The sequence below is a fragment of the Balaenoptera physalus genome (genome assembly GCF_965194825.1).
Source record: "Balaenoptera physalus genome assembly, chromosome: 14".
NCBI classification, from domain to species: Eukaryota; Metazoa; Chordata; class Mammalia; order Artiodactyla; family Balaenopteridae; genus Balaenoptera; species Balaenoptera physalus.
The window spans coordinates 14,263,329-14,288,091 of record NC_138893.1 but is presented as its reverse complement, the minus strand read 5'-3'; the positions used below and the strand labels follow the sequence as shown (position 1 = coordinate 14,288,091).

Genomic DNA, 24,763 nt, shown 5'->3' with positions numbered 1-24,763 from the left:
TGACTTAATAATACTGCCTGTCCAAATAGAACTCATTACACCGTACATTAGAACTTCAGGGTGTCTGTTAAAATACCATCTTAAAAAACCACACAGTATAATATTGAAAACAATTCCCTGGGAATAAAAATGATTTTTTAGAGAATGAACTTAACAAACTCTTTCTTTAACCTGAGGAGAAAGTATAGATAAAGAGAAATAATCTTTACATAAATGAATATTCATTGTCGTCTAGTTTATCTAGACATAGATAGCCAAGCAATTAGGTGATTCTAAGAGAGTATAAATGAATAATTTCAAAGAAGACAGTTTTGGTGTTTCAGAATATAGAACTCTGAAGTAATACAACCAATAGAGGACACCTAGTGGTCTTTAGCAGAATCAATATTTGCCCGAAAAAAATGGAAGGTGGATTCTTAGCCACTGGACCACCAGAGAGGTCCCAAGGCCACAATTTCTGGAATTCTAGCTCTCTTCCCTTTCACGTGCTCAAATCAGTCCATTCTAGCCTGAACTCATCTCTTTTTTTTATAACACTTTATTAAATACAACATGCAAAAGCTAGCACACAGTAATTAATATTCCAGTTTCTTCCCTTCTTTTCCCCTCGAGCGCAGCGTCAGTGGGCATTTGTTCTGGCTTCAGTATATTTACATATTTTACAGACAACAACTGTGGCAAGTGTTTTTGCCCTTAATAACATGGATATCTATTTTCCAGCTCCAGTGTTCCCTTGCATCCTCTGGCCCAGCTGCTAAGCTGGCCTCACGTACTTTAGATTCCGTTACGGTGGTTCCACACTTCCAGTGACTCCAGGTAGCACCAGCTGCTGTAACAAATAGACTCAAAATGTATAGACTCAAACGCAATCAAGTGTATTTCTCACTCATTGTAACCGTCCAGGAAGACATTCCTATTCTGTGGGCGGCTCTCTCCATGCAACGATTAGGGACTCAAGCTCCATCCTTTGTGTGGCTCTACCATCCCCTGGAGTGACACAGTCACCTGCAGGAAGCCAGCAGAAGAGGAAAAAAAAAAAAAAAACCTTTGGAGAAGATATCCCCAATTCCTAAAAGCCTTGACCCAGAATTAAGACACACCACCATTTTCATCCTCCGCTATCTGGAAGGCCCCGCCTGGTGAATGAGCTTGGTGCCCTGCTAGCCATCTGTCTCAGGAACCATGAGTTCATAAGTAGAAGAAGTTTGTGGGAAACATACAGGGTGTTTGAGAGATTGACAAGCTGTTGAATTGGACATTAGACACACATGGACCTTGAATTTTGAGTACTGTACAGGGTTGATGAGTTACATGAAAAGAGCAAACCAGAAGAAAGGTGAGGTCTGGAATTCGGATTCTCCCACGAATTGCCAAATAGGAGCAGGAGGTGGGAACAGAGTTTGAGAGGCTACCTGAAGTCAAGCTAGTGGAAGGAAAGTCAGGCCCAGAAGGAAGGAGAAACAGGGCAGAGGAAATGAGGAAACCCACAGGGAGAGACCCAGCAAAGGGAGTGCCCTGTGCACGGCCCACGGTCCAGCCCTGCACCACGACTGCCTTTCCAAAAGGAGCTGCGCCCGACACCTGGGGCTGAAACTGGCCCGGGCAGTGCGTGGCATTAAAACCGTCAGCACTCTGAATCTGGAGCCTTTCCTCTGGGAACCTTGACATTAAAGCCTTTCCAATCTCTTTCCACTTTTATCTTTCACCTCCCCTCCTCCCAGGACATACTCCCAAAACTTTCCCCTCTCTCATTTATGAACTCCTCTCTGTCACTGAATCATTTTCATTCTCAATACAGTGCTATCATTTCGCCTACTTCAAAGGAAAAAAGTTTCTCCTGACCCACTGAAACCACCAAGCCTTTTCTCTCCTCTTCGCTACACAAAACTCACCAGTTCCTCTCCACCCTCCCTATCCTGACGACCCTCAACTGTGGCATGGGCTCCACCATCCGCTGAACCTGCCCTTGCCAAGGACACCCCGGACTCTCACTTTGCTGAATCTGATCGACTTGATCCGTCAGCAGCATTTGACATAGTTGCCACGGTGCTCCCTGGATCCCAGGTTCTACCTGGGCTCCTTCTCAGTGTTCCGTCCCGGTCCCTCCCCAACCCCCTAACCTGTTAGCATTGAAGGGCTCCAGGGCTCAGTCCATGGACCCCCTCCTCGTTATCTGCTCCCCGTATTTAGGGCATCTCATCCTGTCTCAGGAGTTTGAAGACTGTCTTCACACTGATAACTCCCAATTCCTTTCCCCGGAATTCCAGACCCGCATACTCACCTGCCCGCTAAATCTCCCCTTGAACGTCTAATCGACAGCTCGGTTAACATCTCCCAAACTTGCTTCAACACCCGCCCCGTTTCTCTCCTTCCAGTTGCTCAAACCAAAACCTTGATTCCTCTCCTTCTCTCCTTCCCCACATCCAGTCCGTCAGCAGGTCCTGTAAGATCTACCTTCAGAATGTGTCTCAAATCTGATCCCCGCTCACCACCCTCCTACCAGCCTGGACCGACCACCCTCATCTCTTCCCTGGACGATGGCACTAACTTCCTAGCTGGTGGCATCTGTGCCCCTGAAGTCTGTTCTCAACACAGCAGCCCCGGGTCCCATCCCTCCTCCGTGTAACACCTTCCAGGGGCTCTCCATCTTGTCCGAGTCAAAAGCCTTATGGTGACCAACCTGACCCACCGTTATCTTTGGATCTTATCATTTGCTGACACCGTGGGCCACCTCATTGGCCTTCCTGGTGTTCCATGAGCACATGAGGAAGGTATCTGTGTCAGGACCTTGCTCCCTACCTGCCTGGAGCTCACAGAGAGCCACCTTTCCCGTCCCCCATGCCTCAGGCCTCCACACCTGATCAGAGAGACCTCCCTGTTTAAAATAGCCCCAGGCCTGCAGTCTCACCCCTCACCTTAGTCTAACTTCCTTGCAGCACTTACACATAATCAACCTGTATTTTTGTCTGTTTGAACTTTTTTCTCCTCTACTTTTTGGTGTGCATTTTCCATCTTCTCACACCTGAGGTCTCCCTGCTCCTTGAGGAAGCAGCCGGCCCTTGTAGCTGTTTGTTAGGTGAGTGAACGAACGGATAGACCACGTCACAACCATCACCCGCCACGTGCTGCATCTCCCCTTGGTGGCAGGATGGCATTCGGAGACTTCCAGGCCCACTTTGACAAAGTAGAGGTCTGCAACCTCACTCCTGACGCCCTGGAGGGGGATACTGTCCCCAAGTGGGAGGTGGCGGTCCCTCAGGGAAGCTGGGTGCGGGGCGCCACAGCTGGCGGCTGCCGCAGCTTCTTGGGTGGGTAGCCCACCTGTCACTCTCTCTGTCATTCCCAGGTGTCCAGTCCACTTGCTGGACATTGGTGGGTCAGGGCCAGGACCCTCGGGAAAGAGTAAAGGTTGACAGCAGGATTTCAAGGGTGACCAGGAAAAGAGGGCTACAAAGATTGAACAGGAAGTTAGTTAAGAATTGCGCAGGGAAACGCCCATGTTTTACCACTTAAGTTATTTTCTGTTATAAGTAATAGAAAGCACAGCTCACACTGGTTTATCAATAAAAAGGATGTATCGTCCTCCGTAATTGGAAAGTTCAGAGGAGACGGAGGGCATCAGGCCTGGTTCTATCTGCCCGTTTGTTTGCGATCCTCTGTCCTGCCCTCTTCCCTCTGTTGACTTCTTCCTCTGTCTGGTTTTCTTTATAGTCACAGGAGGGCTGCCAGCAGTATCCTGGCCTCTCACTCACACGCACGGCAAGAGCTCCTAATGGTCATTCCGCAAAAGGCCTCAACGTCCCTCTAATTGGGAGCTGCTGAGATTGCCTGGTGAATGCTACGGCTGATGGGCTTTGTTCCAATTCTCCGTGGCAAGAGGGACTAGCGCAGATTACTCAGCACTCACCCTTGGAGCTGGGGGTGAGGTCCATTCTGTTCAAATTGTGCAACCACTAAGCGGATGCTGGGGGACGACCACAAGGGCACTGCACTCTCCTTTAAACGCCAAGTGGAAAAATAAGATGGTGCACACTGTAGCCGACTAGCCCCAGAAGAATGTCTTTAAAAAGCTGTGTGGGAAGTGGTTGGAAGGAGGGTGGAAATGGAAGAGGGGACACTGCGTTCTCACAGGAGATTACAGAAAGGAGGGCAAGAGGAGGTCAGGACAGAAAGGGAAAAACTGTTTTCTCAGGTTTGGGAGGATGTGGTAGGGGTGCCTGTGTGTGTATGCGTCCTTTGTGGGGTTTTTTTCTACATTTATTTATTTGGTTGCGTCAGGTCTTAGCTGTGGCGCGTGGGCTTCTCTCTAGTTGTGGCGTGCAGGCTCAGTAGTTTGCAGCACATGGGCTTAGATGCTCCGCGGCATGTGGGATCTTGGCTCCCCAACCAGGGATCGAACCCGAGTCCCCTGCATTGGAAGGCGGATGCTTAACCACTGGACCACCAGGGAAGTGCCTGCTTTGTGTTTTTTGTTGTTCTTGTTTGTTTTTTTTTAAGGAAGGGAAAATAATCTTCCTCTTTCAAATGGCAGATACCTTTTGGACCAATCCACAAATAAAATTGTCCCTGACTGAGAAAGATGAGGGGCAGGAGAAATGTACTTTCCTTGTAGCCCTGATGCAGAAAGATCGAAGAAAACTCAAGAGGTTTGGTGCCAGCATGCTGACCATCGGTTATGCCATTTACCAGGTGGGTGGGGGCCATTCTTCTCCTCAGAGTCACCATCTGAGTTCTACACTCCGTTCCTCCTTGGCTTCACGCCTGAGGTTCAATGGCCTGTCCCCACACTGTGTCCAAACAGCCAGGACCAACAGCCCTCCCTAGAGAAACCACCCCCTTACTCCTCACTGCAGTGCCCCGGCCAAGACGGACACCTGAACAAAGACTTCTTCAGACACCACGCCTCCCAGGCCAGAAGCAAGACGTCCATCAACCTGAGAGAAGTCTCTGACCGGTTCTCGCTGCCCCCTGGGGCGTACACTGTGATTCCCAGCACTTTCGAGCCCCATCAGGCAGCCGATTTCTGCCTGCGGATCTTCTTGGAGAAGAAAGCCATTACTCGGTGAGTCACAGGTTCAAGAATCCCTCTCCATCTTGTGGTTCATTTCCAGAGAAGTCACCATTCTTCCCTTTCCTATGACCTCCCTGGGAACCCAAGCAGGGGGGGTTCCTTATCCATTTGCAAAGCAAGATGCATGTCCATTTTAGTCCCGCTCCTCCCCTCCCTCAAACAAACCGTTAAAAAATTGCTTCCCCCAAATGCTCCCAGAAGCACGCTCACAAGACCCTCCTGGCTGGAGCCCTTCATTTTCCAGACCATTTAACCAAGAAGCTCCTGGAATGGGAGCCACATTGAGGGATGAGAAACTCATTTCTGTGCACGATGAAGGCATGGCTCTTGCAAGTTTGAAGAATGTCACTTTCCTTCAGCTCCAGTTTAAATAAATGTTAGCAAGTTGTTTTGAGCTGGTCTCATCCTATTGATGTGATGCTATGGGCTGAATGCCTGAGGCACAGCCTGGACCTGTACTATTTGAGGCGAGACCCCCGCAGACATTTCCCCAACCAGAGCCAATGTTGTGGCTGGACCAGCCCTTGTGGTTCTTATTATGACTGCAAGACACCTCAGCAATAGCCGTCAGGGAACTTTGAAAAATAAATGTATTATTCACTGGTCCTGGAGGGTACCTGGCCCTCCCAGGGCCACACAGGGGCAGGGGGTAGGGGAGAGGACCCCAGGGTCTGCTTTTATTGAGGTCAAGGGTGGGGTGCCTAGATTTCGTAGGTTCACCCTTGGTGAGTTTGAAACATAAGAGCTGGAATTAAAGCAGGGGAAGGGAAAGGCAAGTGGCCAGTCAGTTATCTGGTCTACCAGAGTTTTCTAAAAACAGGGAACTCCAGAGTGGGGCACTGGCTCTTTGGCCAGCTGTGAAGCTGGCAATGTGTTTATTCCAGATGGATGTCTTTGAAGCAGCTGCCCCGGCAATCGAAAGCTTAATGTCAGGGGCTTCCCCAGTGGTGCAGTGGTTAAGAATCCGCCTGCCAATGCAGGGGACACAGGTTCAAGCCCTGGTCTGGGAAGATCCCACATGCCACGGAGCAACTAAGCCCATGCGCCACAACTACTGAGCCTGTGCTCTAGAGCCCGTGAGCCACAACTACTGGGCCCACATGCCACAACTATTGAAGCCCGCGTGCCTAGAGCCCGTGCTCTGCAACAAAAGAAGCCACCGCAATGAGAAGCCCACGCACCGCAACAAAGAGTAGCCCCCGCTCGCCGCAACTAGAGAAAGCCCACGTGCAGCAACGAAGACCCAATGCAGCCAAAAAATTAATTAATTAATTATTTTAAAAAAAGCTTAATGTCAGGCACTTACATTACAATCAAGAAAGCTAACTGCCTGGCGCTTACACCACACCAGTATGACTGCCATTCTATATCCCTGACATTCTGCCACCTCTCCTTTTCTGTGTCTTAGCAAAATTATTTTGTATCAGGTACTTCTATGGAAAAAATTTCCCATTACTGCCTGTTAGCAATTTTTTGTTCTGTGGCAGAGGAAAAAAGGGGTTCAAGATACAAGAATCCATTTCGAGGGATCACAAGAGAATGGCAAGATCTAGGAATTCTGTATTTAAGTCAGATCAATCCCCAACAAAGGATCAACCTGAGATAACAAGGTAGAGACAGCTGTGACTCCGTGGTCTGCTCTGGCTTTACCTGTTGTCTAGTGGGATAGTGTGTGCTGAGAACACAGTCATCCTCGCTATCTGCAGGGGATCGGTTCCAGGACCCGCCATGGATACCAAAACCCTCCCACACTCAAGTCCTGCAGTCAGCGCTCGGCACACGCGCGTTCTGTACCTGTGGGTTCAACCAACCAACGATTGTAAACATCGTACTATATTTATTGCAAAAAATCTGCCTCTTTTGACCCAAGCAGTTCAAACCTAGGTTGTTCAAGGGTCAACTGCACTCCCAATTAGAAAGTCTGGTTGGGTTTCCCAAACCAATGCAAGAGTCATGTTTCTTTCTCATCAGCTCAATCGAGGCAATAAAGTCTCTAATTTTTAAAAACTGTGCTGGAGAGCTGCTCTCCAGTCTTCTCCCACGTACTAGCACAACCTGAGGATGAACATCCCAGCATCTGTTCACGCAAAAGCACCCCATTTGGATCGAGGCAGATTGGTGACTCTTGTGGGTGGAAGAGAGAGAAAGTCAGGCTGTTCCAATCCTGCACTTCGTGTTCTCAGTCCCATCAGTGGGGTGAGGTCCGAGTCCTCGGCTTTGGTGGCTTCTAGGTGGCAAAGCCAACTCTGTACTCCCCCTTGCCCTGAACGAGATACTCGACCTGCTCTGATAATGATCCTAAAAATCAGCTCCGTAGTCAGTAACGGAAGAGCCACACTAAGCTCTTTCCACTGGTTTAGTTCTCATGAGAGGGTTCTGAACAATAAAAGAGCTCTGATAGCTCTGTGGTGGCCCAGGGGGAGAGGAGGAGAGGGAGGCTGCCCGGTGCCATCCCCGTGTTTGCCTGTTTCTGTTCCCTTTGAGCTTCCAGCAGTTTTTTGTTTTTTGTTTGTTTTAATATTTATTTATTTGGCTGCATCAGGTCTTAGTTGCGGCACGTGGGATCTTTCATTGCAGCGTGTGGGCTCTTCGTTGCGGTACGCGGGCTTCTCTAGTTGTGGCGCACGGGCTTAGTTGCCCTGCAGCATGTGGGATCTTAGTTCCCTGGCCAGGGATCGAACCCGCATCCCCTGCATTGGAAGGCGGATTCTTAACCACTGGACCACCAGGGAAGTCCCTCCAGCAGTTTTTATTTGGGAGTGCTTCAGGTTTGAATTTGAAAAGAGTAGATTCTTCCGAATGTTTTCAGTATCAACAGAAGCTGAAGCCTGCTCCAGTGTCACTGCTTTCCAAACACTACAGGTTCCCCTAAGGATGTGAACAGCAAAATAAACATCTTCCCAGTTATCTTTCCTCTTTGCCCAAAAATAAGCATACAACCCACGACTCCCATACCTCCAGTGGGAACAAGGGTTACTTCTGCAGGAGGGGCAGGGGCAAATGATGCTGCCCCAGGGCCAGTCTTTTTGGTCCAACTCAACTTGCTCTATAATCTTTTAAAATTCCCTCACGAATAGTTAACCCTCAGTAGGTTGAATGACTGTCTCCAATGAGACAGAGTTTATGGGGAGCGTGTCACAAATCCTCTCTGCTTATGGGACCTCAGAGGTTCTGCTATTCTACTGAATGTGTAACACTTCATAAACATCCCTGGTCAGAGCGCATCCAGGAAATAGGGAATGACTGCTGCTTTAGCTTCTTTCACTTCTGGAGGTCCAGGCTTTGCAAGTTCCCTTTGGGTGATGGCTAAGCCGCCTCCCTCTCATTTTCATGCTGGGCAGAGTCTGAGTGGTGACGGCGGAGGGAGAGCCACATACAGATCTGCAGCCTGGTGAGATGGAATGTCGCTGAGAAAGGAGGGCTCCAGTGGGACAGAACCTTCCGTGCGTCTGGGCCCTTCAGCGCTGCAGGTTCTAAGGAGGAAGTTAACCCACATTGAGTCGGGTGCTTTCTGTCCCCACAGGGACATGGACGGAACTGTAGACATCGACCTTCCTGAGGTGAGCCTTCTCAGTTGCCTTGGAGGGTGGGACTCAGTGACGTCCTTGAACTCGTCCCTCTAACCATAGCGTCATTTAAAACTCTGCAGTTCAAGGAATGGCTATCTGCGATCAGGTAGATAAGCACCTTGGCTCTAACCTCCTGGAGAACGACTTGTGCCTTCCGAACTCCCCTGGCCCAACAGAACCCGGCATGGTAGTGAGGTAGGTGCTTGCTAGAAAGCTCTGTTTGAGGTGATCTTCTTTTGTGCTACCAACTTACTCTTTTCCCTGGGAAGCAGCTGCTGTTCCCAGAGGAAGCGAAATATCTTAAACATGTGCCCAATTTAAGAAAAACAAATGATAGAAAGAAAATAAGAGAGGCAGGTACATTCTTTTCAAAAAGATCTGTTTTTCTAGATTCTCGGGGGAACACATTACTTCTTCCCTGCATTGCATGTGGGAGTGAGGGGGGCTGATTTTCTACTTGTCCCAGGGCTGTAAGTTTTCTAAGAGGCGCTGAGGTGTAGCAGGCACCGAGTGGGGGCTTGTTAATGGGGCCCAAAACAGAAGAAGACGAAACACCCAAAACATTGAGCTTTCCACGCTCCAGTTCCTGGGTTCTGTGCTAGCAACAGTCTCCTGCCCTCAAAGTCAGATGATTAAGCAGGTAATTAGTCCATGAGTGTTGAGTGTTGAGAGTTGAGATATCTAATTAGTCCATGAGTGTTGAGTGTTGAGATATCTAATGAGTGTTGAGATAGAGGAGCTGCAGGGACCTTAACGCAGTCAGGGGTCAGGCCTCCTTTAGGCAAGGAGGCTTAAGAGTCCCACTAACAAAGTCCTTCCAGACACTCCTAAAAAAGCTTCACGAAGGGGGCTTCCCTGGTGGCACAGGGGTTGAGAATACGCCTGCCGGTGCAGGGAACACGGGTTCGAGCCCTGGTCTGGGAAGATCCCACATGCCGCGGAGCAACTGGGCCCGTGAGCCGCAATTACTGAGCCTGCGCGTCTGGAGCCTGTGCTCCGCAACAAGAGAGGCTGTGATAGTGAGAGGCCCGCGCACTGCGATGAAGAGTGGCCCCCACTTGCCACAACTAGAGAAAGCCCTCGCACAGAAACGAAGACCCAACACAGCCATAAATAAATAAATAAATAAATAAATAAATAAAAATAAAGTAAAAATTAAAAAAAAAAAAAAGCTTCACGAGGAATGGAGACCGTAATGCCACAGGCAGCAGCCAGTTCAGAGCTCAACTACAGAGCGCACGGCATCATGTGGCTGGGAGGTCCCAGCTTCTCCCATGGGGCGACACCACCTCCAGCCTGGGGCTCTTCTTTCCTGCCATTTCAAGTTTCCTTTTCGTGGGTTCAGTGCAAGTTCCTCTGGTTAATTTTCAGCCACCAAAGCCGGCTCCGCCTGGCCAGGAGACAGAGGAGGAACGGCAGCTCCGGGCCCTATTTAAACAAGTCGCTGGTGAGGTAGGCTGCCCTGGATCCCCTGCAGTGCTGAGGGGCCCGGCTTTCCCCCTGGGGATGCAGGAAGGTTGTTGTTACACTTCCCAGAGGCTTGGTGCCCGAGGTTTGGTGCCTGAAGCTTGATGGAGCTGGTCGCAAAGTGAGACCAGTGCATACAAGAGGCCCTAAAGACTGCCACCTCCGCACCATCTCCCATCCCAGTCTGCGCTGTGGATGAAGCAGTAGCACCCCAAGGAGCTCAGATGAGTAAAGGAAGCCTTCTGTCCGCTCTGGCCAGAGGCGGCGATATTCAGGGAGGCCGCCGTTAGACTGCAGACGCGCACGGGCATTTTGTCCATTAGCACCAGAGGCGCGGCCAGGCTGGGCACTGGGAAGGAGAGACCGTCTGTGCCCCGCCTGCAGCCCTTCGCACCCTCCATTTCCATCCTCAGCTGCCCAGCTTTATTGCTGAGGGGCCCTGACCGCTCCTGGGGGACCTGGGTTTTCCCTGCCCCTGTCAGGGCTTCCATCGTCCTGGGAACTGCCCCATCTGTGTTCCCTGGAAGCTTCTCCGTTGGAAGCCGGAAATAAAATAAGCCTGATAAACCAATTCAGGGCAAGGAGCTAATGACTATGTGAGCATCTTTCCTCCGACCAGGCTCTGAGCTGCGGAAGAGGGGTGTCACCTACACCTGGGGGATGAATCCCTAATGGTGGGCTTTCGGGCACTGGAATAAACAGGCGGGTCAGGGAGACCTGGGAACCACAGTCTGGGCTGGAGAAGAGTGGGAAGGAGGGAGAAATTCCCAGCTCGGGTGCCTCTGTAGGACTGGCCTGGGGGAGCTGCCAGAGTGAGGAGGCAGGTGGGACACCACAGAAGTTGCCAGAAACAGAGACCCGGGTTTGGAAGGGAAGGAGGGAATGTTGCAGATTCGTTCAACCTTTAGTAACAACCCAAAGGAGACTCTAGAGCTCAGGCGCTTGGTCCTGGCCCTGCTGCTCTTCAGACAAGCCGATGACCGGGCTCAGGGCTCTGTCTCTCTGGCCTCCTCTGCTCCTGCGGGGCTGAGGTTGCATCCGTGAATCTTCACTAGCGCTGCACGTCCCAGCGCCCACTCCCCAGGCCTCAGGCGCTCAGGGGTGGAGCCTGGGCGGGCGGAGGTGAAAGTCACCCCACAGGCAGCTGTGTTTCCCGCTGCTGATTCAAAGTCCTGGACAAAGGAGCACGACATGAGGGCTCCTCACACTGTCTTGGACATAAAAATCACCAGGTCCTCCTGGAAGTGCAGGTTTCCTGGTCAGGAGGTCTGGGTGGGGCCTGAGACTCTGCGTTTCCAGCAAACTTCTCAGGGCTGAGGATGCGGAGATTCAGTGGGACTTATTAGCCCGCCTTAGACCGGTGATTCTGAAATTCACCCCTAGAGGTTTTGAAAATAACCCATGAGCCATACTCCCAAGTCTTCTGATTGAAGAGGGCCCTGGGGTGAGCCCCCCAACTCTGTGTGGGGTTTTTTTTTAAAGCTCTCCAGGTGCTTCTGCTGTGCAGTTGCTTGGAGACTGAGCCCCAAACCTCCGCCAGCATAAGAATCACCTGGGGAGCTTCAGCTCGGGGACTGGGGTAGTTTTCCCACGGTTTTTTGGGGGCCCGCAGGTCCCTGAGAAGTAAGCGGGCACAGTGCCTCCAGCAGGGTCCTGAGGCCAATCACTTGAGCCCAGTCACGCCCAGAACTGGAAGAAACTCTAAGAGAGAAGGTGCTGAGGGCCATAAAAAGCAGTTGTCTCCACTTCAACAGGACGCAGAGGTAACCGCGGAGGAGCTCGAATATGGTTTAAATGCTGTGCTGCAAAAGAGTACGTGCTCACACCCACTACTCCTACCTGCACCCCGGGGACCCCAGGGCTCCCATGGAGGGGACGAGGGACGTGTGACGGACGGCCTGGCGCCTGGGTCTCCTGCAGTTCCCCCGGATCCCCTGCTCCTCAGAGCTGCAGACCGGCTTTTCAGGGCTGATGTTAGGTAAACTTTTAAAGTAGCTTCCATTGCTCGTTTCTTTCTTTTTTAAAAAATTTATTTATTTTATTTATTTATTTTTGGCTGCATTGGGTCTTCGTTGCTGTGCACAGGTTTTCTCTAGTTGTGGCGAGCAGGGGCTACTCTTCATTGCGGTGCGCAGGCTTCTCATTGCAGTGGCTTCTCTTGTTGCGGAGCACGGGCTCTAGGCACGCGGGCTTCAGTAGCTGTGGCACGTGGGCTCAGTAGTTGTGGCTCACGGGCTCAGTAGTTGTGGCTCGTGGGCTCTAGAGCGCAGGCTCAGTAGTTGTGGCTCATGGGCTTAGTTGCTCCGCGGCATGTGGGATCTTCCCCAGCCAGGGCTCGAACCCATGTCCCCTGCACTGGCAGGCGGATTCTTAACCACTGCGCCACCAGGGAAGCCTGCTCATTTCTTGATTACACTAATGATTCAAGTTTATGGTAAAAGATTCTGAAAAATGCAGAAAAGCCTAATGACAAAGGCAAACATCACGGCTAATCTCACTACCCATAAATAACCACTTTAACATATATGTGTGTGTCTTTGTGTATGTGTTTATGTACCAAATGTGTAGTCTGTGGGTGTGTGTCTCTCTCTGTATATATAGGTACACACATAATAGGTATTACACTATAGATGCAATATTATTTTTTGAATCAACAGCTTTGAGAGCTAATTCACATACTGTACAATTTACCCGTTTGAAGTATACAACTCTGCTAAGTGAAATAAATCAGACAGAGAAAGACAAATACTGTGGAATCTAAGAAATACAACCAACTAGTGAATATATAACCAAAAAGAAGTAGACTCACAGATATAGAGAACAAACTAGCGGTTACCAGAGAGGAGAGGGAAGCGGTGGGGGGGGGAATAAGAGGTACAAACTATAGGGTGTAAGACAGGCTACAAAGATGTATTGTACAACAGAGAATATAGCCAACATTCTGTAATAACTGCAAATGGAAAATAACCTTTAAAATTGTATAAAAAATTTAAAAAATTTTTAAATAACATATACAACTCAATGGATGTTAACATGTTCATAGAGTTGTGCAACCATCACCACAATCAATTTTCATTTGATTCAGAGCATTTCATCACTCCAAAAAGAAACCACGTGCCAGTAGCATTTACTACCCTCCCCCGAACCCCCAGCCCCTGGCAAGCACTTATCCGTTTTCTGTCTCCATAGATTTGCCTGTTCTGGACTTTTCTTATAAAAGGAATCATATAAAATGTGGTCCTCTTTGGCTGGCTTCTTTCACTTAGCATGACATCTTCTAGGTCCATCCATGTTGTAACGTGTCAGGACTCCTTCACTTCTTTTTATGGCTGGATAATATTCTATTGTCTGCATATACCAGGTAGGGTTTATCCATTCATCCACTGATGGACACTTGGGTTGTTACCACTTTTTCGTTATTATGAATAATGCTGCTATGAACATTCGTGTACAAGCTTTTATGTGGTCATGTGTTTTCATTTCTCTGGGGTATACAGCTAAGACAATTGCTGGGTTAAATAGTAACTCTATATTTGCTTCTTAAGAAGCTGCCTGTTTTCTAAAGTGATTTCTGTACCTTTTCACTAGCAGTATGTGAGTGTTCAAATTTCTCCAATAATGTTAAACTCTGTCTCCTAAACTTAATTTTTATGAGCATTTCCCCAGAAATGATCTTAAGAATCAAAGCATGATTCTTAAGGACTGTGTAATAATCCATCATATGGACATAACCTAACTGTTGTCCATACCCTTCCATTGGTCATTTGTATCATTTCTAAGTTTTTGCCATTACAAGTAACCTGATGATAAAAATCTTAACTTATAATTCTTTGCTTGGGACTCTTGAAACTCGGATAAAGAGTGGAAGGATATCCTTATTTTTAAAGCTTTTAAAGCTTTTTTTATATTTTGCAAATTTTCCTCCCCAAAGGCCATGTCCTACTCTCACCAGCATCTTAAGACTGACCACATCACCACCCTCACCAACCCGGATCTAACCACCCTACTGGACTTTCAGCAGATGGAAATAGGTTTATCTTATCAGGGGTCAACTGAATTCTGCTTTCTTGTGTGATTTCAGAAAAGGACATCAAATTCAAGAAGCTAAGCCTGACTTCCTGTAAAAACATCATTTCTCTAATGGACGTATCCTTCCAAATACGCGGGCAGAAATAGATGTTAAGTGTTTTTCTCTAATGCAGACTTCCCTAGAATGTGGAGAGTCTTCTTCACAGAAAATAACCAAAGCCTGGGAGACACTGGTGCTAGAATTGGAACAAAATCAAGAGGCACAGGGGACTTTCCTGGTGGCGCAGTGGTTAAGAATCCGCCTGCCAATGCAAGGGACACAGGTTCGAGCTCTGGTCCGAGAAGATCCCACATGCCGCAGAGCAACTAAGCCCGTGCGCCACAACTACTGAGCCTGCACTCTAGAGCTCGTGAGCCACAACTATTGATCCCGTGCGCCACAACTACTGAGCCCACGAGCCGCAACTACTGAAGCCCGTACACCTAGAGCCCATGTTCCACAATAAGGGAAGCCACCGCAATGAGAAGCCCGCGCACCGCAATGAAGAGTAGACCCTGCTCACCGCAACTAGAGAAAGCCCACGCACAGCAATGAAGACCCAGTGCAGCCAAAAATTTAAAAAAAAAAAAAAAAAAAGAGGCACAGACTGGCCAGTGGGGGGAATATTTGTGAAGGGACTTGGGGATCTTTTTGCCATTTTGGGGTGCTGTCCAGGGCAATGAAGAGTTTTTCATATGTGTGTTTTCAACCTTTCTTTTGCCATCCCCCCCTCACCCCTGCCATGCCCCCTCTTCAGAGATTCATGGCTTAATAATTAAACCCCCTCCCGCAGAGCCCTGAGTCTGTGTCACACAGGTCACCCATGCCAGCCCATTGCCCTCCTCCCCTGCAGCCCCAGGAGCCTTGGGGTGATATGATGCTCATGTCTTCCTTTCTTCCTTAATTCACTTGCACAGACCAGTGGCAATGGGAAGCTAGCGTTTGGTGAATTCAGAGTGTTCTGGGACAAGCTGAAGAAGTGGGCAGTCTGTAACCCAGCCAGTGCGTGGCTGCTAGGGGACTGTACAAGCCTAGAGCAGAAGGGGATTTGATTTTATTTGATTTTTTAATTAATTAATTAATTAATTAATTAATTATTTAGGCCGAGCCATGTCTCAGTTGAGGCGTGCATGCGGGATCTAGTTCCCCGACCAGAGATGGAACCTGGACCCCACCCCCTGCGTTGGGAGCACGGAGTCTTAGCCACTGGACCACCAGGGAAGTCCCAGAAGGGGATTTTGAAGGTCCAGGTGCTGCCGACCAGAGGATTTGTGTTTGAAAAGGTGGAAGGGAGGAAATCAAGACGGAATTCCCATAGTTACTTCCCATACTCATGGGAGTACCGCAGGGCTTCCACCCAATATGAAAGGAAAACAAAGGCACCCACACTTTTGGAGACCCTCAGCCTACCATTGCCCCTTCTGCCCGGTGAGGAGTCTCTCCCCTGCATGGATCCCGTTACTGCCATCAAAGGAGCCTCACCGGGGGCTTCTGCGTGCTCGCATTCTCAATGCCTCTGCTCTCCCCCTCCAGAACCTTTTCCTTCAGTTTGATGCTGACACATCTGGCACCATGTCCTCCTGCGAGCTGCGGACCGCCCTGAAAGCCACAGGGAAAGGGAAGCCTGGGCCGGCGGGCGAAAGCTGTCTGCGTGCCAGGCGCTGTCTGTGGCAGCCACTCACCTCTCGCGGCCCAGGGAGGGGGCTGGACTTTGACCAGAATCGATGCTTCTTAAGGGCGGGGCCCAGCCTCAAATTCAGGACTTGCTCACCCTCATCAGGGACCTTTAAAGTGTACCCACTGAGGCTGAACTCAGCCTGACCCCTGGAGGCCTCAGCCTCTGGCCAATTTTCTGGCCAAGCAGAGTTATATGCGACTCTGGTGGCAAGCTCCCAAGCCTTTAATTTCTGCTTTCAGATGGCGTTTAACACAGAGAGGCAGGGCATGTCCATCCCATGGTTTGGGGTCAGGTTTGGGGCACACAGAGTTCGTGTACCCCTCTGCCACGGAGGCCCCGTCTCTGGCTTTGTCACCAGCAGACTGAATCCAAACCAATGATTCCGTTGTCATTTATACCCATTTCCTGCATGAGGGATGGGCTCCAGGTGGCACTCCTAACCCTCTGGCAGCCCCTGCCGGGGCAGTCTGAGTCTCTGGGGCTCAGCTGTCCTTTGCATAGGGCGGCCACTGCAGCCTGCCTACACCCCGCCAGGCCACAAGGCATTTCTCACAAAGCAGGCTTCACAGACCTACCCCTGGGCCCGGCCAAAGCCTGGAATCTGGTTCCCTTCCAGGTAAAATAAACCTCGGGAAACACTGTCAGCTTCATGGTCTGATAATGGGACAAAATCAGGACCAGCTTGCGTCCTGTGTGATGGCAAAGAAACAAAATTAATTATAAATGTGGAGAGTGCCACAGAGGAGAAGGGCCTGATCTTCTTAGGGTCTGGGGACCTGGTTTCTAGGGCAGAAGGACGGAGCAGGGAGAAAAGGGAGCCCTTCAGAGAGGGAGGTGTGGCCACGTCTTTCTTTTCCCGGCTTGGGGAGGGGAGGGAATCCGCCCTCACCCTGCCCTCTTCCTGCCCCATCCGGAGCAGACGCCAGGATTCTGGGTGTTGCCCCCAGCCAGCTTCACCTTGCAGGCTCCAGAAACCATGTCCTGCCTCTGGACTGGCCCCCTCTCGGTCTGGAATCGGGAAAGAGGGCACAGGAAGACCCTGGGCAGGCTTCTAAGCAATACTTTGAACATCTCCTGGAAAGGGAGCGTGCAGGCTGAAATGAAAGAGGGCAACGCTGGTTAGAAATGAAAGCCTTAAGTGTTGAATCTATAAGGAGCGTTACCTTCTCTAAACCCCTCATTCGACCAATGAGCAAAGAGGTCGAATGAGCAAAGAGAAGGGAAGCAAAGCGTCCAGGCCCAGGTTCTCGCTCCATTGTGGGCGTGTGTGAACGAGCCTAGCATGGGGTCTTTCACTGAGGGCAGCGGCATAACTGGGTCTCCAGAGCCCCCAGCACCTCTGGGTTAAAATGCCCGTGAGAAACAGACACTTAGTGCGGGTGTCCTGGCTGGAATCCCCCCAGGGCCAGCAGGAGCTGGAAGTGGAGCTCTAGCACCAGAGGGAGGCACCGGGCTTGGGGCTTAAATACTGTCCAGCACCAAGTTCTCCCGAGCAAGCCTTCCTGAAAAGTCAGCAAGACCCTATGGGGGATGTGAGGTCAAAGCCAAGACCCTGAACTTGGTGAACTCAGAAGGTACAGCTGTGGGTTCACCAGTGTCCCCCCGACGGAGGCACACTGTCATATTGCATTGGAGCCAAGGGCGCCGGGGGGACACTAGCTGCCTTCCTTGGTCCAGCCCTGGGCTGACTGGTGCTCCTGAAGTTGCACCCTGTGGGGCTCACCCAGGGCGGCCATGCCTCCCCCCCTCTCCCCGCAGGCTTCCAGTTCAGCACTCCCCTCCTGCAGCTGGTCGTCCTCAGGTATGCAGACCAGGAGCTCCAACTGGGCTTCGATGACTTCCTCAACTGCCTGGTCGGGCTGGAGACTGCAAGCCGTAAGTGTCCAGGGGTGCTGCGTGTTCCTGAGCCCAGGGAGAGCACACCTCCCTCCATCACTTTCCAGAAGCATGTAAGGAGCAAGCTGCTGAGAACCGCAGCGAAGGCGGGCTGAGCCACACACCCTGCCATCTGTGTGCCGTGTGCGGCTAGCCGAGGGGTGGGTGTGCACGTCTTCTCTGCAGTGCGCCTGGTACCGTCACCCTCCCTCCGTTCCCAGTGCCTTTGTGGGAGGGTAACTGGGTGGGGATGGGGCTCCTGCCTCGAATCAGAAGAAAGGTCGGATCCCGTCACAGGGCACAGAATCGGGAGTGTCTCTCCCTCTCCCTCTGTCCGCCGCCCTCCTTCCCTCTCCATCGCTCTGTCTTTTGTAAGCCGTAGACACTGACCCGATTGTCTCAGAGAAGATCTGTTACCCCAGGAAGAGAGAGAGAGAGAGATTACGTGCAGGCGGTCCTTAGCATTTGCGGTTCATAGCCACTCACCCCTCACTGGGTAGTCACGCGGTTGAAGCTGAACGAAGCACATCCAGAGCCTGTAACTCAACACCAGGGTGACTGCTGGGCAGGTGCCCCCCACCCCGGATGCCCACGCTTGGTTGAATGCTCTGGGGTCACCATCTTGAATCTTAATAATTTAAAAAAATATTTATTTATTTGTTTGTTTTGACTGTACCGGGTCTTAGTTGCGGCATGCAGAATCTTTAGTTGCAGTGTGCAGACTTCTTAGTTGCAACATGCATGCAGGATCTAGTTCCCTGACCGGGGATCGAACCCGGGCCCCCTACACTGGGAGCGTGGAGTCTTACCCGCTGGACCACCAGGGAAGTCCCTTGAATCTTAATAATTTTTTTTTTTAGAGTTTTTTGTTGTTGTTGTTGTTGTTGTTCTTAACTTATTTTTGGCTGCGTTGGGTCTTCGTTGCTGCATGCGGGCTTTCTCTAGTTGTGGCGAGCGGGGGCTACTCTTCGTTGCGGTGCGCAGGCTTCTCATTGCAGTGGCTTCTCATGTTGCGGAGCACAGGCTCTAGGCACGCAGGCTCAGCAGTTGTGGCACACGGACTTAGTTGCTCTGCGGCATGTGGGATCTTCCCAGACCAGAGCTCCAACCCGTGTCCCCTGCATTGGCAGGTGGATTCTTAACCACTGTGCCACCAAGGAAGTCCCCCCAGTGTTTATAAAACCACTTTATGTTGTTCTTATTATATATATTACAAAGAGTTTAAGTGATAAAAATATGAGGAATGAGGTTGAAAAGATCGTCCCAAATATCATCATCCAGATAAAAATTTTTTTTTACTTTATTTTATTGTGGTAAAATATATGTAACATAAAATTTACTATTTTAACCATTTTGAAGTATACAGTTCAGTGGCATTAAGTACACTCCTCAGTGTTGTGCGACCATATCTATCCATTTCCAGAACTGTTTCATCATCTCAACAGAAGTTCTGGACTCACTAAACAATCACTCCCCATTTTCCTCTACTCCCAGCCCCTAGAAACTTCTGTTCTACTTTATGTCTTTGTAAACTTGCCTATTCTAGGTACCTCAACTAAGTGAAATAATACAATTTTTGTCTGTTTCTGTCTGGCTTATTTTACTTAGCATTATGTTTTCAAGGTCCATTCAAGTTGTAGCATGTGTCAGAACTTCATTCCTTTTCATGGCTCAATAATATTCCCTTGAATGTATATACTACATTTTGTTTATCCATGTATCTGTTGATAGATATTTGGGTTTTTTCCATCTTTTGGCTATTGTAAATAATGATGCTATGAGCATGGATGTACAAATATCAAATTGAATCTCTGTTTTCAATTCTTTCGCATATATACCTAGGATTAAAATTGTTGGATCTTATGGTCATTCTTTGCTTAATTTTTTGAGGAAGAGCCGAACTGTTTTCCCCTGCAGCTGCACCATTTTACATCCCCACTGGCAATGCCCAAGGGTTCCAATTTCTCCACATCTTCACTAACACTTGCAATTTTCCTTTTTAAAAAAATAATAATCATCATAGTTGATACGAAGTGGTATCTCACTGTAGTTTTGATTTGCATTTCTTTAATGACTAATGATGTTGAGAATCTTTTTTTTTAATTAATTAATTAATTTATGGCTGTGTTGAGTCTATGTTGCTGCACGCGGTGCGTGGGCTTCTCATTGCAGTGGCTTCTCTTGTTGCAGAACACGGGCTCTAGGTGCGCGGGCTTCAGTAGTTGTGGCGCACAGGCTTAGTTGCTCCACGGCATGTGGGATCTTCCCAGACCAGGGCTCGAACCCGTGTCCCCTGCATTAGCAGGCGAATTCTTAACCACTGTGCCGCCAGGGAAGCCCTGTTGAACACCTTTTTTTTTTTTTTTAAGTTAAGTTTCTCTATCATTCTTTTTTTTAAAATTTTATTTATTTATTTTTGGCTGTGTTGGGTCTTCATTTCTGTGCGAGGGCTTTCTCTAGTTGTGGCAAGCGGGGGCCACTCTTCATCGTGGTGCGCAGACCTCTCACTATCGTGGCCTCTCTTTTTGCGGAGCACAGGCTCCAGACGCGCAGGCTCAGTAGTTGTGGCTCACGGGCCTAGTTGCTCCGCGGCATGTGGGATCTTCCCAGACCACTGCTCGAACCCGTGTCCCCTGCATTAGCAGGCAGATTCTCAACCACTGCGCCACCAGGGAAGCCCTGAACATCTTTTAATGTTGCATATCTTCTTTGCAGAACTGTCTGTTCAAATCTTTTGCCCATTTTGAACTGGATTGTTTGGTTTTCGTTGTTGAGTTGGAGGAGCTTTTATTCTGGATGTTAATCCTTCATTAAACATATGATTTGCAAATATATTCTCCCATTCCATGGCTTGTCTTTTCCTTCTCTTGACAGTGTCCTTTGATACACAAAAGTTTTAAATTTTGATAAAGTCTTATTTATCTGTTTTTTCTTTTTTTGCCTAAGCTCTTGGTGTCATAACCAAGGAATAAATGCCAAAACAAGTGTCATGAAGATTGTCCCCTATGTTTTCTTCTAGGAGTTTTGTAGTTTTAGCCATTAAGTTTAGGTCTTTGATCTGTTTTGCATCAATTTTTATGTATAGTGCAAGGTAAAGGTCCAACTTCATTCGTCTACATGTGGATATCCAGTTTTCCCAGCACTATTTGTAAAAAAGACTGTTCTTTCTCTCACTGAATGGTCTTAGCATTCTTGTCAAAAATCAATTGACCATATACGTGACGGTTTATTTCTGGACTCTCTATTCTGTACCATTGATATATGTTTATCCTTATGTCAGTGTCACACTGTTTGATTACTGTAGCTTTGTAGTTCATTTTGAAATCAGGAAGTCTGAGTCCTATAGCTTTGTTCTTCTTTCTCACAATTGTTTTGGCTATTGCCCTTGAGATTCCATATAAATTTTAGGATAGGTTTTTCTATATCTGCAAAAAAATGCCAGTAATAAGATTGTGTTGAATCTCTAGATTGCTTTGGAATTGACACCTTAATTATGTCTTCCAATTAATAAACACAGAATATCTTTCCAATTTTGTCTTCTTTCATTCCTTTCAGCAATGTCGTTTTAGTTTTCAGTGTACAAGTTTTTGCCTCTGTTAAATTTATTCCTTTTTATTCTTTTTAATACTATTATAAATGGAATTGTTTTCATTTCCTTTTTGGATTGTTCATTGCTAGTGTATAGAAATGCAACAGAATTTTGTGTGTTGATTTTCATTGTGTCTTGCAATTTTGCTGAATTCTTTTATTAGTTTAACAGGGTTTTGTGGAGTCTTTATTTTCTATGTACAAGATCATGGCATCTGCAAACAGAGGTAATTTTACTTTTTCCTTTCCAATTTGCCTTTTATTTCTTTTTCTTGCCTAATTGCTCTGGCTAGAATTTCCAGTACTATGTTGAATAGAGTTAGTGAAAGTAGGTATTTTGTCTTTTTCCTGATCTTAAGGGACAAGTTTGGTCTTTCACTATTGAATATGATGTCAGCTGTGGATTTTTCATATATGGTTTTATCCTATTGAGGACGTTCCCTTCTATTCCTAGTTTGTCGAATGTTTTTATCATGAAATTGTGCTGAATTTTGTCATATGCTTTTGCTGCAACTGAGATTATCACATGGGTTTTTTTCCTTCATTCTTTTTTTTTTTTTTTTTTGGCCACGTTGTGCAGCTTGTGAGATCTCGGTTCTCCCACCAGGGATTGAACCTGGGCCACAGCAATGAGAGCTCCAAATCCTAACCATTAGACCACCAGGGAACTCCCTCCTTTATTCTATTAATGTGGGGTGTTACATTAATTGGTTTTCATTTGTTGAACCATACTTGCACTCCAGGAGTAAATCCCACTTGGCCATAAAAAATAATTCTTTTAATATGCTGCTGAATTCAATTTGCTAGTATTTTGTTGAAGATTTTTGCGTCAATAGCCATCTGGGATATTGATTTGTAGTTTTCTTACAGTGTGTTTGTCTGGCTTTTGTATCAGGGTCACACTGGCCTCATAGAATGAGTTAGAAGTGTTTCCTCCCTTCAGTTTTTTAGAAGAGTTAGAGAAGGATTAGGACATTCTTTAAATGTTTGGTAGAATTTACCAGTGAAGCCTTCTACTTCTGGGCTTTCCATTTGTTGAGATTTTTTATTACTGATTTAATTTCCTTACTAATTAGAGTTCTTTTCAGATTTTCTATTTCTTCATGAGTCAGCTTTGATAGCTAGTGCAGTTCTAGGAATTTGTTCATTTTATACAGGTTATCCAATTTGTTGCCATACAATTATTCATTGTATTCCTCTTATGGTCCTTTTTATTTCTGTGAAATTGATTTTAATGTCTGTGCTTTCATTTCTGATTCTAGTAAGTTGAGTCTTGCAATATTTCTGATGAGGAAGCTATTGTCATCTTTATTTTTGTTCCTTTGTATATAATGTGCCCTTTTTTCTGACTTCTTTTAAGATTTTTCTCTTTCTTACTGGTAGCAAGCAATGTAATTATGATTGATGTGCCTTTCTAGCTTCTTTGTGTTTTTTGTGCTTAGTGTCCATTGAGCTTTTTAAGTCTGTGAGTTCATAGCTTTCTCTAAATTTGGAGAGTTTTCAGTCATTTTAAAGAATATTTTTGTTTCCCCATCTGCCTTCTGCGTTGGACACTTCCAGGCCACTTGAAGTCATTCCATAGGTTACATGCTCTATTTTATTTCAGTCTTTTTTTCTCTCTGTGTTTCATTGGGATAATTTCTTTTGCTACATCTTCAAGTTTACTAATTTTTTCTTAAATGTCTACTCTGCTGTTAATCCCATCCTGTGTTTTTTGGGGGGTTTTTTTGGTTTTTTTTTAAATCTAAGCCATTGTGGTTTTCATATCTAGAGGTTCAGTTTGGGTTTTTGGTTTTTTTTATATATATTCCATGTCTCTACTTAACATTTGCAAGTCTTCTTCTAGCTTCTTGAGAATATGGAATCAGTTATAATAACAGTGTTTATGTGTTTGTTTACTAATTCTATTGTCTGTGTCAGTGCTGGTTCAGTTTCAGCTGATTGATTTTCTTTTCCCTCGTTATGGTTTGTGTTTTCTTGTTTCTTCACATGACCAGTAATTTTTGATTGATCACCAAACACTATGACTTTTACCTTGCTTGCTGGATATTTTTGTATTCCTATAAATATTCTTGAGCTTTGTTCAGGAACACAGTTATTCAAAATAAGTTTGATCCTTCTGAGTCTTGCTTTTAAGCTTTTTTAGGTGGGACAAAAGCAGCATTTAATCTGGGGTTAATTTTCCACACTACTGGGCTCATCCAGAAAAATCCAGGATAACCTGCTTTTTTTTTTATTCTAACGTTAGGACTGAATAATTAAAGGATTTTATGGATACAACTACTGAATAAGAACTTGCCCACCCAGTAATTGTAAAACAAAATACAGACAATTTCCTTAGAGTGGAAATTGTCTTATCTTAATTGTCTTATCTAATACATAGATAAATTTTCCAATGAAATAATATTGGGTTGGCCCAAAAGTTCGTTTGGATTTTTCCATAAGATGGTATGAAAAACCCGAACGAACTTTTTGGCCAACCCAATACAATCAGGATAACCTGCCTGTTTTAAGGTCTGTAACCTTAATTACATTTACAAAATCCCTTTTTCCAGTTCACATAGTATAACCAGAGTTCTCCGGGATTTGAGCATAAACATCTTTGAGGGGCTGTTATTAGGCATAACACAGTTCCCCGTCTAGCACCCCCTCCCCCAAACCCATGTCTGCTCCACAGAAAAGATACAGGAGCTTATGAGCTTTCCCCTGCTGCTGCACCATCCAAAACACCGCAGTGACTGGCAGTGCCAAAAAGGTGCTGCCTTTGTGCAGGTTTCCAGAGTCCAGACCAGCCTGACTTCTGCTCCAGCATCACCCCACTCTTGCTGCTTTACAACTGCCAGCAGCTACTGCACAGTCAAAACCAGAAATAGAAGGGTCTCCCTTCCTTCTGAGTTCTGTTCTTCTCCCAGAGCCTCTCTCCTATTGGCAGCAGTCACCTTGCCCAGCGGCGTGCAGTCTGGAAAGAGTGAGGCTAGCTGTCCTGGCTGCACTTCCCCCGCCTGCCCTCTCGAGGTCTGATCAGTGGAATCAATGCCCAAAGAGCAATAGCCGGGGGTGAACAGAGACCCAGATGTATCCATCAGTGGGCATCGCTAAACTCTGATTGCAGGGGGGGAGGCGCGCGGGTCACGTGGGTCTGAAGAGGATGCTCTTTGGTTCGGCTCTGCCAGGGCTGGGTAGACAGCAAGCTGGCGGCCCTTCTGCTGCTGCTGCTTCTGTGGGAAGGCCCCGCAGCTGGGGTGGCGCTCACAGAAACAGCAAGTGGACAGGAAACAGACAGGAAGGAGTGAGGCCCCCCTCTTCCTCCTCACGTCTCGCAGCTTCTGTCTCCCGACTGGCAGAGCCTAACAGGGAGGAGCTGACAAAGCAGAAGTGGGTTTTGCAGGGAACCAGCCTCACGTCACAGAGCAAGGTATGAAGGGTGAGTGTGCAGCTGAAAGTAA

General features: G+C 47.7%; 1 protein-coding gene across 1 annotated transcript in view; it reads left to right on the top strand.

The window, feature by feature from the left end:
* CAPN9 (calpain 9) overlaps nucleotides 1-23,671 on the top strand; it is a gene marked incomplete at its 5' end in the record, with an annotated part of 50,462 nt that extends 26,791 nt beyond the window's left edge. Inside the window, 10 exon segments of the mRNA XM_082424968.1 lie at nucleotides 3,148-3,308; nucleotides 4,532-4,689; nucleotides 4,854-5,062; nucleotides 8,595-8,631; nucleotides 10,012-10,092; nucleotides 11,862-11,919; nucleotides 14,189-14,253; nucleotides 15,094-15,162; nucleotides 15,710-15,991; nucleotides 17,543-23,671. Coding sequence (XP_082281094.1) covers nucleotides 3,148-3,308; nucleotides 4,532-4,689; nucleotides 4,854-5,062; nucleotides 8,595-8,631; nucleotides 10,012-10,092; nucleotides 11,862-11,919; nucleotides 14,189-14,253; nucleotides 15,094-15,162; nucleotides 15,710-15,991; nucleotides 17,543-17,845 — 1,423 coding nt within the window. The 3' untranslated portion in view covers nucleotides 17,846-23,671.
* Between the last annotated feature and the right edge of the window lie 1,092 nt (nucleotides 23,672-24,763).